General features: G+C 36.0%; 2 protein-coding genes across 5 annotated transcripts; one reads left to right on the top strand and one right to left on the bottom strand.

Annotated features, from left to right (window-relative positions):
• The first annotated feature begins 1,070 nt into the window (after positions 1–1,070).
• Positions 1,071–4,566, top strand: LOC111798541 (psbP domain-containing protein 7, chloroplastic). 4 transcript variants are annotated; one of them, XM_023681765.1, is made up of 3 exons: positions 1,071–1,417; positions 3,342–3,564; positions 4,082–4,566. In XM_023681765.1, exons 1-3 carry the CDS (start codon positions 1,105–1,107, stop codon positions 4,392–4,394), a joined length of 849 nt encoding a protein of 282 aa, XP_023537533.1. In that variant the 5' UTR covers positions 1,071–1,104; the 3' UTR covers positions 4,395–4,566. The 4 variants fall into 4 exon arrangements, with proteins under 4 accessions (XP_023537533.1, XP_023537531.1, XP_023537532.1 ...); XM_023681763.1 differs by having other exon boundaries at positions 3,333–3,564; XM_023681764.1 differs by lacking the exon at positions 1,071–1,417 and adding an exon at positions 1,778–2,126.
• On the bottom strand, positions 4,469–12,365 carry LOC111798542 (lysine-specific demethylase JMJ25). The gene is made up of 14 exons (XM_023681766.1): positions 11,749–12,365; positions 11,650–11,689; positions 11,134–11,276; positions 10,927–11,026; positions 10,661–10,793; positions 10,514–10,568; positions 9,644–10,331; positions 9,154–9,489; positions 7,089–7,508; positions 6,931–7,003; positions 6,397–6,482; positions 5,346–5,465; positions 5,078–5,148; positions 4,469–4,779 (listed from the first exon to the last, which is right to left on the bottom strand). The coding sequence occupies exons 1-14, from the start codon at positions 12,216–12,218 to the stop codon at positions 4,680–4,682; spliced, it is 2,835 nt and encodes a 944-aa protein (XP_023537534.1). The 5' UTR covers positions 12,219–12,365; the 3' UTR covers positions 4,469–4,679.
• Positions 12,366–13,863: the final 1,498 nt, after the last annotated feature.

Here is a 13,863-nt window from a genome sequence, read left to right as displayed (position 1 = left end):
GCTTTCATGGCGAGCTTGTTCAGGTTGCTATAATTTATCTTCCCGTTTTGTTCTAGCTTTTTGAAATCGAATGCGTTTTATTGTTTTGCATAACGCTTTTCGGTGGACTATTTCGGGGCGGATTGTGTTTCGGTTGGACATTTTTGTTTGGATGCTTGAAAAGTGTTCGGTGATTGATTGTCTGAATTTGAATATCATTGAAAAATGAGTTTCGCTGATTGAATGAATATTTGATTCACAGAACGTGTTCTTCTATGTTGGTGTAATGATGAAATAGTGAGCAGATTTGATACGCTTCAAACATAGTCTTTGGCGTTTCATCTTCGAAATATCAGTTCAGGTGCTAAAATCTTTTTCTCAAGCTCGGTTGTTCATCCTAAAATCTTTTTCCTTCTCTTTCGTACCGTCAGGAAACGCCACAAGGAAAACTGGCTAGAGTTACAGTAGTTTCAAGCCGAGCAATTACTAGAATAGGTTGCATTCTTATTTTCTTTAAAGGCCTATAATTAGTGTGATCACGATTGGATGAAAGTCTCACATATCCGCTAATTTAGGAAATGACCTTTTCAAGAATCCCAAAGCAAAGTCATGAGAGCTTATACTCAAAGTGACAATATCATACCATTGTGGAGAGTTGTGTTCATCTAACACGGTATCAGAGTCAAGCCCTATCAATAGAATCCTCAAATGTCGAACAAAGGACTCCAAAAGAAGGAGTCGAGGCGTACTTTGTTCGAGGTGTTCGGATGAAAGTCCCACATCGACTAATTTAAAGAATGATCATGTCCATTGGTGTGAGGCCTTTTGGGGAAGCCCAAAGCAAAGCGTAAGAGCCTATACTCAGAAGTGGACAATATCACATCATTGTAGACATCGGTGACTCCTAAGTTTTAATTCTTTAATGGTTAAAGTCGAGGGATTTGTTAATATAATTGAAAGTTTAAACCAAGAATTCATTCATTTTTGCTGATTGGTCCTCAAACTTTGGCAAAATAGTAGAACAGTCCCCGGAGGGAGAATGGATAGAGGGATCACAAAAGTCACATAAATATAATTGATTAGCTTCGCCATTGTTCCTCTTCAAGAGAACAGGCGCGTCGGAAAATGGCGTTTAGTCGCTGCTTCGTCGGCGGTCAAATGATGCATTTCCGGCGGGGAGTAGTATCGGCGCAGTCACCGTCCGAAGACCCCGTCGGAAATTCTGCGGCGGAGCAATTCGCACCGCTGGCAGCGACGTTTCGACGGAGGCTAACTGTAGGGATTGGGTCGGCTTCTCTGGTGGCCGTCGGCGCTAATTTTGGCGGCGTAACGAGCTTTCTGCTCGGATTGTCGCCGGAAAACAGTCGGCGTTTGAGACTCGATGTTGTTTATCCAATTGGAGGGTACAGCCGGTGCATTGATACCAATGAAGGATTTGGTCAGTAAGTTCTGCAACATACAATTTTTTTCTTTTTGGATATATTTTTTTTTTGTTCAGCGTTTAATTAATTGNTGTCCATTGGTGTGAGGCCTTTTGGGGAAGCCCAAAGCAAAGCGTAAGAGCCTATACTCAGAAGTGGACAATATCACATCATTGTAGACATCGGTGACTCCTAAGTTTTAATTCTTTAATGGTTAAAGTCGAGGGATTTGTTAATATATTTGAAAGTTTAAACCAAGAATTCATTCATTTTTGCTGATTGGTCCTCAAACTTTGGCAAAATAGTAGAACAGTCCCCAGAGGGAGAATGGATAGAGGGATCACAAAAGTCACATAAATATAATTGATTAGCTTCGCCATTGTTCCTCTTCAAGAGAACAGGCGCGTCGGAAAATGGCGTTTAGTCGCTGCTTCGTCGGCGGTCAAATGATGCATTTCCGGCGGGGAGTAGTATCGGCGCAGTCACCGTCCGAAGACCCCGTCGGAAATTCTGCGGCGGAGCAATTCGCACCGCTGGCAGCGACGTTTCGACGGAGGCTAACTGTAGGGATTGGGTCGGCTTCTCTGGTGGCCGTCGGCGCTAATTTTGGCGGCGTAACGAGCTTTCTGCTCGGATTGTCGCCGGAAAACAGTCGGCGTTTGAGACTCGATGTTGTTTATCCAATTGGAGGGTACAGCCGGTGCATTGATACCAATGAAGGATTTGGTCAGTAAGTTCTGCAACATACAATTTTTTTCTTTTTGGATATATTTTTTTTTTGTTCAGCGTTTAATTAATTGAAAATAATAATTTATTTTCAAATTTTTCAAAATTGTATCAATTTTTACTTTATAGTACAAAATTTATAAAATTAGAAAGAACCACAACATTAAAAAGAAAAACCATTTATAAGAAGGTGTGGAAACCTTCCCCTTCCCTCTAAGGAGAAGTCCAAAGGGACAGTATCTGCTAGCGGTGGATCTGAGCCGTTACAAATGGTATCAGAGCCAAAAAGCCTTGAGGGGAAGCCCGAAAGGGGAAGCCCGAAAGGGGAAGCCCGAAAGGGGAAGTCCAAAGGGACAGTATCTGCTAGTGGTGGATCTGAGCCGTTACAAATGGTATCAGAGCCAGAAAGCATTGAGGGGAAGCCCGAAAGGGGAAGTCCAAAGGGACAGTATCCGCTAGTGGTGGATCTGGGCCGTTACAAATGGTATCAGAGCCAGACATTGGACGATGTGTCAGCCTTCTTGTTGTTCCCGAAGGGGGGTAGACACGAGGCGGTGTATTAGTAAGGACGCTGGGCTCCAAAGGGGGTGGATTTGAGGGTAGTTCCACATCGATTGGAGGAAGGAAAGAGTGCCAGCGAGGACGTTGGGCCCCGAAGGGAGGTGAATTGTGATATCCCACCTTGGTTGGGGAGGAGAACAGACCATCATTTATAAGGTTGTGGAAACCTTCCCCTAGCAGGCGCGTTTTAAAGCCTTGAAGGAAAGCCCGAAAACGAAAGTCCAAAGAGGACAATATCTACTAGTGGTGAATCTGGACCAAATTTTGATTTTTTTTTTTTTAATGGTTAATTTAGGCATTAACCAAACTTAATTTGATTGGCCTTAGTTGAGTTAGTAGTGATTTTCAATTTTATTTTCACAAAATTAGTTAGTAGATTACAAAAATTGAATAAAAGATAAAACTTATAATATTGGTAGTCTAATTTGTTTTTAAAAAATAATTTGATGATGAAAATTAAAAATTAAAAATTAAAAAAAAAAAAAAAAAAAAACAGTTAATTTTCAATAAATCTATATAATATTAGTTAGTGTTTAAACTACATTTTATGGTTTTATTGTTTTTTTTTTTTTTTCTTTAACACATCACATTGCCTAAAATTTTCTGTTTAAAGAATNATCACATTGCCTAAAATTCTGTTTAAAGAACATCCAGAGTTTATATACCCAGCAAGTTGGGTAGGAGACCAGAGGTTGCTATATCGAGCAGTTGAAAAGTCCGAATTTGAACGATCGCTCGACCCTCCACCCTTGACCAGTTCCAACATGGATCGTCGTCGTCGAAATGTTAATGAGCCTCTGGTTGCATTTGGTCCACCGGGTTCGAGCGGAGAGCTCAACGTTAGCGTCATTGTGTCTCCTGTCTCACCCGATTTTTCGTAAGCTTACCTAACTTATCTACAATTACTTCCAACATTATGACATGTCCTGTCCTAGATTTAAGATCTTTTAGAAATCCCTTAGAAGATGTTCAACTCTAATGAAATCTGAGGTTCGACGATCTGAATTTACACAACGGAAAGGAGTCGGGTTATGAGAACTAAGGTTTCGTATAAACCATGATCGGTGAGTTCATGATTTATAAAACTATTAGGAAGTACGAAAAATTAGCAATATAGACTTAGTTTATGCAGTCCAAACAAATGCACAACCTCGACTGACAAACTCATGTACCGAACATAAACTCGACTTCATAAACTCGATTTGCTGTAAACCGAACACCTCCTGAGAGACAAAAACAAGATGAAACTATATGCCTTACAGATAATCAAATCTCATCCTATGCTCAGGATTTCTGTTAGTAGGACTTTCCTCATTGAAAGGAGATTTGATTCTAAAAAGGTTTATGTTTTTTTTTTTTTTTTTTTTTTTTTGTTGGTTCTTTGGATCACAAAGAATTGAAGCATTTGGAGGTCCAAATGAAGTAGGGGAAGCTGTGATCAGGACAATTACAAGGGCCAGCAAACGCCCTGATCTTAAAGGAACCTTGATACAAACAACTCTCAGAGAGGATTCGACAAGAAACGTCAAATACTACGAACAGGAATTTAAAGTAGAGAGCTCGTCGTTTCGACGTCACAACGTAGCGGTCTGTTTTGTTTATCGGGGCAAGTTATACACACTAAATGCCCAGGCACCTGAATCAGAATGGCCAGGTCTAAAATCAGAGATGAGGACAATTGCCAATTCCTTTTGTCTCTCAGCTTGAAGGCTCTAACGTTTACGGCTGTGGGTCGGGTTTGGGGATTTATTTCAAGGATTACTATAAAAGTTTAGAATGAATGTAAAACTCTAATCTTGCCATTTCTAAAACTATAATGGAGATGTTACAATGTTTCTACATCAGGCTAAAAGCCTAAAAAATATTTTGTTAGTTGGCATGTGCAGATCTAACTATTGCACGCATTCATATATACAGGTTTGTTCAAGTCCAGTAGTGAGTGTTGGTAAATATACTCTCTTTTGAATCTATAGTACAATAAATATAAACAAACTAAGCACAACTTATCTGCCTTCGCTTTGTCATCTCCTCCAAGTTTTCGGAAACGGCAGCAGTCAAATTAGGGTCCCCGACTCCGAGCTCGTCACTTAGCCTGAAAGAATTGAATAACAGAAGTTTTTCAAGTTGATCTGAAGAACTAAAAGGCAAATATACAACGATTTTATTTCATGTTCGCGAGAAAAATGAGCATTTAAGTTTAATCCCCAAAATGAGTTTATTTCAATTTTTTTTTTTTTTTTTAATTACAAAGATCTTGGTCACGCCCAAAGAAAAACATAGAACCTAACGAGGGATCAAACATCGCTAGGGTCCGCCCTTTTTTCTTTCATACTGATAAAGGATTTTACAACAAGAACAACAACAAAAGTTGGAAGGACGGAGTTACTCACTTTGGATCGAGCACCAACTTCTGTACTTCTTTGATAACTGAGCTTGCTGCATAGAGTGAGATTTTTCCGACCTATACCAGACCCCAAAACAAACAGGCAAATGATAAACCCAAATAAGATACGAAGCATATTAAAAAAGAAGACCAAAAAAAAAATAAGGTCAAGCAATTGGTTCGAGTTGCCCCAAACACACGGATATTAAATACGAATGGACCAAATGAAATTAACACTAAAAAAAAATTAAATTAAAAATGTCCTCGTCTCTGACCTCCAGCACTTGCAGTTTTGCTTCATGATCATTGGGAAGACACCTGATATCTACAGCCATTCTTGCAGCCTCACCAACACTTTCAGGAGATAAGAAGTCAAGACCCAATTGAACATTGGACTGCGAATTATACAGTAAACAAAGCATAAGAAGATCAACAACACATCTCCTGCGGCAGCTTATTCACCAGAAATATGATGATAAAACAACATAGAATTAAATTCTACTGTATCTAAAGAGTAAAATAGCTTCAATTTTCATAACTATACTTCTGTGACAACTGAACAAATTACCATGAGTTATTGGCCGTTGAGATAGCCTGGGAGAAATTTTGGAAAGCAAAGAGGGCCTTTTGTCATATGGTTTTAGGAAATCAAATTTTAAGGAAAATGTCTCCCGTTACAAACTTCAGGACTTCGAAATTTACTGTTTGGTATATATGGATATTGATTGGGAGAGGAGACACTATATATGAATAACGATTCAATTAATCGAAATGGTACTGTACGTTTAAAAAGAAATAAAAAAAAAATCAAAATTCGTAGATTTATATGTCAAACAAAAAAAAAATGTGTTTGGCCCAAGGAAAATAGTCAAGTCCAACTGAGAGCTCAAGAATTGAAATCAGGTTACTGAATTAATGTGTTAGGCATGTCTTTTAAAGTTCTAAGAAGGAATAAATGTGTATTTTTAGATTGGTGGTGTTTCATTTAGATTTTAGATAACATTTTAAAACTATTTTTTCGAACTTTCTATAATTAAAAGTAGTTTGAGAAATTCTAAAAACAGATGAAAGCACGTAAAGTGCTCTTAGATTAAGCATTTAACTAATTTTCTTCCATTAGTTACAAAATGAGTGTTTCACTTAAAAGCACAAAGGGCATTCCTTTATTTACCGATAGGGAAGATAACCTTTAGAATTCAAAATTCAGAAACATAAAGATAGGCATCATTGAACATTTGCATCTTATTTGTTGGGTGGTTTGGCCTCATTTGTGGAAAGGTAGTTTATAAATGTTGTGATCTAAACGTAAAGTAACAGTTGAACTACCTGAAGATTCATGACTTGAAAAGGGCATCCTGAAGGGATAAAAACAGCTTCACCCAAACGCTGCTCAAATGTCCAAGGCTCTACTCCTGAAAGAGACNTCAAATGTCCAAGGCTCTACTCCTGAAAGAGACGTGCATTTGTAAGGATTATATGGGAGAAGAATTAAGATTCACTAGAGTNACGTGCATTTGTAAGGATTATATGGGAGAAGAATTAAGATTCATTAGAGAACTTTTGTTCAGTTACATATATTTGCAAAGCAGAGAGAGAAGAAGAAGAAGGGAAGAAAAGAATACGAGTGCAATAAGCTCGAGTTCAGAAAATACACTCTCAAGCTATCTATAATAATTTATTTTCATTTATGCAAGAAATGACCAAAATCCACAATATATTTTCATTTCCCTTAAAATTAAACCCACTTGCTCCTTATTGTCATAAGCATAATCTATCGAAATTTAAATGACTGTACAAATAACATTTTCTCTCTTATGTACACAACGAAAGCTGATGAAAATCAAATCAGAAGAAGTTTACCGAATTCATCTTTCAATTTCCTTTTATGATGTCCATCGAGGTACAATGCTCCATCATAAAGAGGCCGCATAATCTGACACTCAACAAAATTGCATGTGAAATAATTTACAAACTATTTCCCCATTATTTAAAACGAGAGGGAGGGAGAAACAACTTACAAGATCATTGTTTATGTTGACAGACTTCCCAAATTCCTCCCAATGCAGTCTTAAATACTCGGTCAATTTGGGAACGTCCTTTCGCCGATAGACATCCCAAACAACTGCAGAATAAGAATTTTTAAATATATCTCTATCTGACATTTTAGAGTTGTCAGTTTGCTCATCGGCACAATTGGATTCCTTCTTCTGACTCAACACTGTGCCTTCTGTCTCTGCTTCACCCATAGCCTCCTGCTCATCCTGCGATGCATGACCATGGACTAATAGGTCTGCTGATCTCCCATCACCGGAACACAATTCTTCATCACTGTGCAACTCATTTGCCACAGATTTCACAGTGGTATTTTCCGTGCACTCAATATCAATCCCCTGAGCCTCCTTAGGCTTCACTGAATGAGTATGAACCAATAAATATACCTGCAATGTGAATCCATTTTCATCCATCACAGTGATTCATTCACTCCTTAATGCATGCATTATATTATTTAAGAGGATATTTAAATAAGGTTAAATTAGAGGTTAGATTTCTAAACCTTTATTGAGTCTATTAAGTCTTTGTACTTAACTTTATAATAAACCCATAAATTTTCAAGGTTGAGCCTATTTACTCTTTATATTTTAAAAAGATTCTAATGAAACCCCTCAACTTTCATTTTTGAGTCTATTTTTCAATCCGTCAATTTTATTCTCACGACCTTATTCTTGAACATGCTTAAACTCAAACCTCCAAGTAATTCTTAGATAATAAAGTTAATATGTCGTGTAAACTTTATTACACTTACAAGGTTAGGTGTAGGAACCTCTGACACAAAATTGAAGTTTACAAATTACAAAGACTAGATAGACAAATCAAAAACTTTTGTAGTACAAAAACTGAATAGAGAGTGCAGAAAGCTTAAAGAATAAAATTGTAGTTAAAACTTTTAAAATATAGAACTCAAATTATACTCTTAGCATATCCACAATACATAATTAGAAAAATGCTAATCAAAGTCTAAAAGCCAAGAATTTGTTCTTCAATTTTCATCGTTCTTATAAGAGAATAAAGATAAGAATAATCTGAATATCAATACATATATTGTGCATCTGGTGCATGGACCAAAACAGCAATTGTTGCCTTATAATGGAGGTCTTACTCCATTTTCCGACTCAAGATAATGGTGGTATTCTGTGTCAGGCTGTTTTTTTTTTTTCTTCTTCCCCTATTTTATGGAGTATTCGGCTGGAGAGGAATGTGAGAAGTTTTAGAGAGTTAAGAGAGGTCGTGGGAAGAGGTGTCTAGCTCTTGCCAAGTCTGATTCTAAAGTTCTTTTGTAATAATCCTCTTCGTCTTATTACTTTGGATTAAAGTCTTTTTTTTTTTTATCTTGATTATGTCTTTGTGTTTGTTTTGGCTCAGTTATTTTGGGTGGTGTTTTTGTTTGCTCATTTTGCATTCTTTCATTTCTTCTAAAGCTCAGTTTCTTTAAACATGCAGATAAACACATATTTTGTCGTACTCCTTAGTTCTACATAAAACATTACTGAAGGGGTACTAAAATAAATTTGAATGCAATAAACTTCTTCACGAGAACAAATTCAGTTCTAAAGTTAACAAGTTGAACCCAACTGGTCCTAGACCACTTCAAATTACCACTAGAATTTTCTTAACCAGATAACCATAAAATAGAATTGAACGAGATATCTCAAAAATAGCTTTCATCAGCAGAAGTTCTACAGGATTCTTCATTTAAAAAATGATGCTTCTAGCTTTAGACTTGCAACCTACAGGCTGTGTTTACTATAATTCAGATTGGGATAGATTATTATATGGAAACAAATCAAAACTCTTTAGTATAACTAAATTTTTGGGTAGATCTCCTTGATTAGATCAAAACTAGTAAACAAAAATTCATATTAGGAACTTGCTACCAATAATTATTATAAAGACAGTCTCCACTAATCCACAAAAGCATATAGCAACACCAAACGAGGTTATGTTAATGTAACATTGTTTTCAACATTGGCTCTAAACACACATTACTACAAACAAAGACATGTAGGGAAATTTAAGAAAACTAACCATGTCACGCATGTTGATACTAAGATTAGTCACAGAATCACCTGCACTAGGTTCCTTAAAAGCTCCAGCTCCATAACATATAAAAATCTTAGGTCCAACATCATTTTGCAAAGAGTAGTGTGGCAATTTTGCTGCAACATTAAGAAGTCCCCATTTGGAATGGATATACTCGAGTAAAGGTAACTTAACAAAGAATTCAGGCCTCTGGTACAAAATAAACTCTTCAGATGCACTGGGGGAAGGCCAGTCTTTCAACTTCAACATTTCTGGTCTACCATTTTCCGAGATACGACCATTGAAGTATCCTTCGATGAACTGAACAAGCTCAATATTGGCCTGCCATCACATAAAAGTTAAGAAAAATCACTAAGTGGTATTACATCACACAACAGCAGTGCCTACATATCTTCTACAGCATCAAAGAGGAGATAAATATGATCATCCAAACATGACTGTCAATGGACTATAACCTCTAGATGTAAGAGCCTACCTCAGACTGATCTGAACAATTAAAGGCCTTCACTAATTGATTCTCATCTTTCATTCTCTCTTCATCATTTGTATCCCGAATTCCTCTCCAGATAACCACTGGATCCCAGCTTGCAAGTGATGAACTGTCAAAAACCTGCCTGACAATAATGGGTTTGCCGCTAGCCCATTGTTTTCTAAAATCACTGATTCCGTTAAGTTTAATGTCTGATGATGTTGGGCAATATAAAAAGTTATCATTGCTGTTATCTCGATGAGCACACTGCAAAAGGCTGGGATCATCTGACTCTGCTTCTGGCGAGGTTCCAAAATCATGAACCCTGCAGCCACCAACCATTTCCTCAACATTTTTAACCAATTTTGCAACCCAGTTCATTTTAAAAATCCGACACAGGTTCATTTGAAAATAACCACAGCCCCCATATTCCCTTGGAGGACAAGGTATATTGCCATAACAACTAGCTTTCCAGTGAGGGATTTTATCTGAGAATTTCAATCTCTGTCTGTATGCTTGTTCAAACAAATGTTTCTCGTCTTGGCCCATCATATCATTCCCATTATCTAACAGATCTCCACTATTTGCTGATGTAGATGCTTCCCGTAGATCTTGACAGCAACTGAGACATAGATCATAGTAGCAGCATGGACAATGCCGATGATAATCAATAATAGGTATCCTGCAAAAATTGCTGAAAGGTAGATGAAGCTTTAGTTTAATTTTCAAAATTGATACAAGAATAAATATCTGAGAAATCCAACAAATGATTTAACTAGAAATAATCAGAATATTATTTTCTAAGGAAAAAAACGATATGCAGACATACTGGAACTAACTGTTTTGAAACATAAAATACAACTCAATAAAGGTTACCAGCACATCTGCTCATCTGCATTCAACTTTGCCCTAAGAAGAAGCATTTTATCTCCTGGAATGCACTAAAATAGTGTAAGGGTGATATAGCAGTAAAGAACCTTCAAAAGTATCCAACCCAACACGAGATATCATCCAAAATCATACCTTGCATCCTTTTTTCAAGTTTCACTTCAAAGCATTGTTGAACGTGGATCTGTTTGATAACAGGTAGTACAGATGACAATAGACGATAAAGATATTGCAACTTGTCTAAAACCGGTATTTCCCTTATTCTTACCTGTATCAAAAAATAAATACAAAGAATACAATACGCAATTAGAGAACCATCCTAAAAAATTATATCAATATTCCATAAGGTAATGACTCCTAATAACTCAACAGGTTAAAGTCCCTCCAATTCAAGTATATACCTTTATCAAATTACCACCACGCAGGCACACTTTGCAATTACAAATACCTCTACATGCAGGGCAAATTTTCTGAATTTCCTCCAATGATATATCCAAATACCTATAAGATATCAACAAAGGCACTCAGAGTGATGACAAGGTAGCACACATCTCCCCCAGAAAGAGAGGGGGACAAGTGAAAAATAACAATTCAAGAAGTATACCAACCATTTAGAGATGCAGCTACTGCAGTATCCTCTCCTGTCACACTTGAGACACCACATCATTCCATCTCTGTCAGTCTTTCGACATTGATGGCATGTTTGCCCGCCAATCTCCTCAGAGGAGTTTGTGCTTGCATCAGAGTACTCCTGTAAATGTTTTGGAACAAAAATCACATGCTGATCCAGCTCACTAGCTCCTCCAATTAGCCTAGCCCCTACCCGCGACCCTTGGTAAATAGTTGAGATAAAACAGAAGGGAAATTCTATTGAGTGAACAATCGGTCTTGCCCATCCAGAACAATCTAACCCATTTCCATATTTTATCCACATCTAAATCTCAAAGTTCACAAAAGCCGAATTATTAGTAAGAACATGGAAATAACGTAGAATTTCATGTGCTCTAGACCCAGATAAGGAACGAATTAGTCCTACAGTTAAATGTTACTCAAGAATCCGCTCATCCGGGACTACAGTTCAATTGTTTAAGAAGCTAAAGAATGAATAATACAGCAGAGCTCACCGTCATGGCATTTGCATCGAAGCTTTTCTGCGACAAATTCCTCGAAGAATCCGGAGCAGTTATCTTATAAGGCTTCCAATTCNGAAGCTTTTCTGCGACAAATTCCTCGAAGAATCCGGAGCAGTTGTCTTATAAGTCTTCCAATTCTCCTCATACGGCGACAAATCCCTCTGCAAATCATCATGCTTGGAGGAATTGCGCCCAGGCAAACTCCTAGTGGGCGGACTATCAGGTGAGTACCGAACCGGAGTCTTCGACGACTTCTTCCCTGAATGAGATTGTTCCGCAATCTTACCACTCGACAAAGGCGCATCAAAATCATCACTCTTATCCTCCAAATACACATCACTTTCCTCCAACGATTTCCTCTTCGCTTTCTTCATGTGCGCTCTCATCGCAGAGTTCGCCGCCCTCTTCTTCGCCTGTATGTAGTGCTTCTCACACACTGTTTTGTCCGGCATAGACATGGCAGTACACCGCCATTGTTTCCCGTCGGACCTCTTGCACCGTAAATCGTCTGGAATTCCGACGTCGTCTCCGTTTGCAGAAGTTGATCGCGGATTATCCATTGCACGAAGCCGCCCCGTGGAATTCGAGGCGCAGGATCAATGAGGAGCAGAGTGGAGTAGAAATTAGGGTTTCAAAAATTTGGGGATTTTGGTTTCGCTGTGGAGCGTTGAGCACAATCCACCATTGCCATTAGACATTCACCAGAATTTACTTCCTTCTTCACAATTTTTTCTAAAAAAAAAAATAATAATATTAAATAAATAAATAAAAAATAAAAAAAATTAATAATATTAAATTAATAAAAAAAATAATTTTAAAATATTAAGAAATTATTAATTTCAAATAATATATATCCGTTTGAAATTAGATTTAAACGTCAACGACCATATCAATTTGTAAGCCTCAATGATCGTAACTATTAAATTTAAATTAGATACTCGGTTCAAATCACAAGCTCTGTGTATATCGTTTGATCGTGATGTCTCTACTAAATATCTGATTGGTTTTAAATTTCAGCCTGAGTACAGTTTTCTCGAACCTATTAACGATACCCATTTGAAATGGAAAAAGTGGTCAATAATACCCCTTTAAAAAATCAACTAAAAATTGGCTAAAAATAACTATGCATGATTTTCATGGGGTCGTGAATTCATTTGGGTCGGATTGAATTCAAATAAAATGAAAACTTTATAGATCGGTTTAATAAATTTATTATTAATTAAAAAATATAATTTTCATAATTATCTTTTTTTTTTATTATTTATTCGTAAAATACTCTCAAAAATAACTTTTTGGAGGGTAATATTTCTAAATATATATTAAAATTAGTTCGTAAATTTCAATTAATTAAATATTTAAAAATTAATTTATTATATTTCCACGTTTTTTTAGCATTTATTTTATTTCCATATATTATATATATCACAAACTAAATTAAGTCAATAAATAAATATTCCACTATTTTTAAATAAGTTGAAATTTCTTATTTATAGTATTAAGATTATTATTATTTTTTAGAGGAAAAAAAAACATTCATTTTTAAGTTTTATTAATACCCTCAAATTAAAATAAAAAATAAAAAATAAATATCTTTTATTTTAATATTATGTTTAAAAAATACAGATAAAATTTTATAATACCAATAATACCCTTTAACTTTTATAAAAATAAAATAAAATAATTTTTTTTTACTGTTAATATATGAACGAAAATTGTTTATCGACTTGGTATGCTTACTAATATTTTTTAAAATTTTTTAAAAATAAAATGAAAAATTCAATAATATTTTTATTAATTTAATCTTAAAAAAGTTAAGATATCAAAATATATATATATTTATTTAAACACGAGACTGGAAGTTGAACACGTGCCGAGTAAAACGTAGATCGTCATACGTTTTTTAATCGAGGTTCAGATTAAGCTCTATCTCGGAATTTTGTGGTTTCCGTGCATAAATCAATTGAATGTAAACACAAGGTTCGGAGGTATTTTTATTCATTTTGTCAAATTTGATATGGAATCGTATGCCGAGTAAAATGTAGAATGTAGCCGTTCTTGATCGAGGATTAGGTTAAGCTCGATCTTAAAATCGACAACATTATTTATTTATTTATTTATTTATTTATTTATTTATTTTGAAGAAATTACTTCAACAACTTTCATGCTATAAAGAACTATGGAATTTATTATGATCATTTTCTGTAA

The sequence above is a fragment of the Cucurbita pepo genome, chromosome LG07 (genome assembly GCF_002806865.2).
Source record: "Cucurbita pepo subsp. pepo cultivar mu-cu-16 chromosome LG07, ASM280686v2, whole genome shotgun sequence".
Lineage (NCBI taxonomy): Eukaryota > Viridiplantae > Streptophyta > Magnoliopsida > Cucurbitales > Cucurbitaceae > Cucurbita > Cucurbita pepo.
Note: the sequence above shows the minus strand (reverse complement) of the source record. Positions and strands in the feature narration are given on the sequence as shown.

Coding starts and splice junctions, on each gene's coding strand:
- LOC111798541 (XM_023681763.1), top strand. CDS start 1,105: ATGGCGTTTAGTCGCTGCTTCGTCGGCGGTCAAATGATGCATTTCCGG. Junction 1,418..3,332: donor TGATACCAATGAAGGATTTG/GTCAGTAAGTTC, acceptor TTCTGTTTAAAG/AACATCCAGAGTTTATATAC. Junction 3,565..4,081: donor CCTGTCTCACCCGATTTTTC/GTAAGCTTACCT, acceptor TGGATCACAAAG/AATTGAAGCATTTGGAGGTC.
- LOC111798542 (XM_023681766.1), bottom strand. CDS start 12,218: ATGGATAATCCGCGATCAACTTCTGCAAACGGAGACGACGTCGGAATT. Junction 5,466..6,396: donor TTCAAGTCATGAATCTTCAG/GTAGTTCAACTG, acceptor TATAATTCGCAG/TCCAATGTTCAATTGGGTCT. Junction 4,780..5,077: donor AAGTTGGTGCTCGATCCAAA/GTGAGTAACTCC, acceptor CAATTCTTTCAG/GCTAAGTGACGAGCTCGGAG.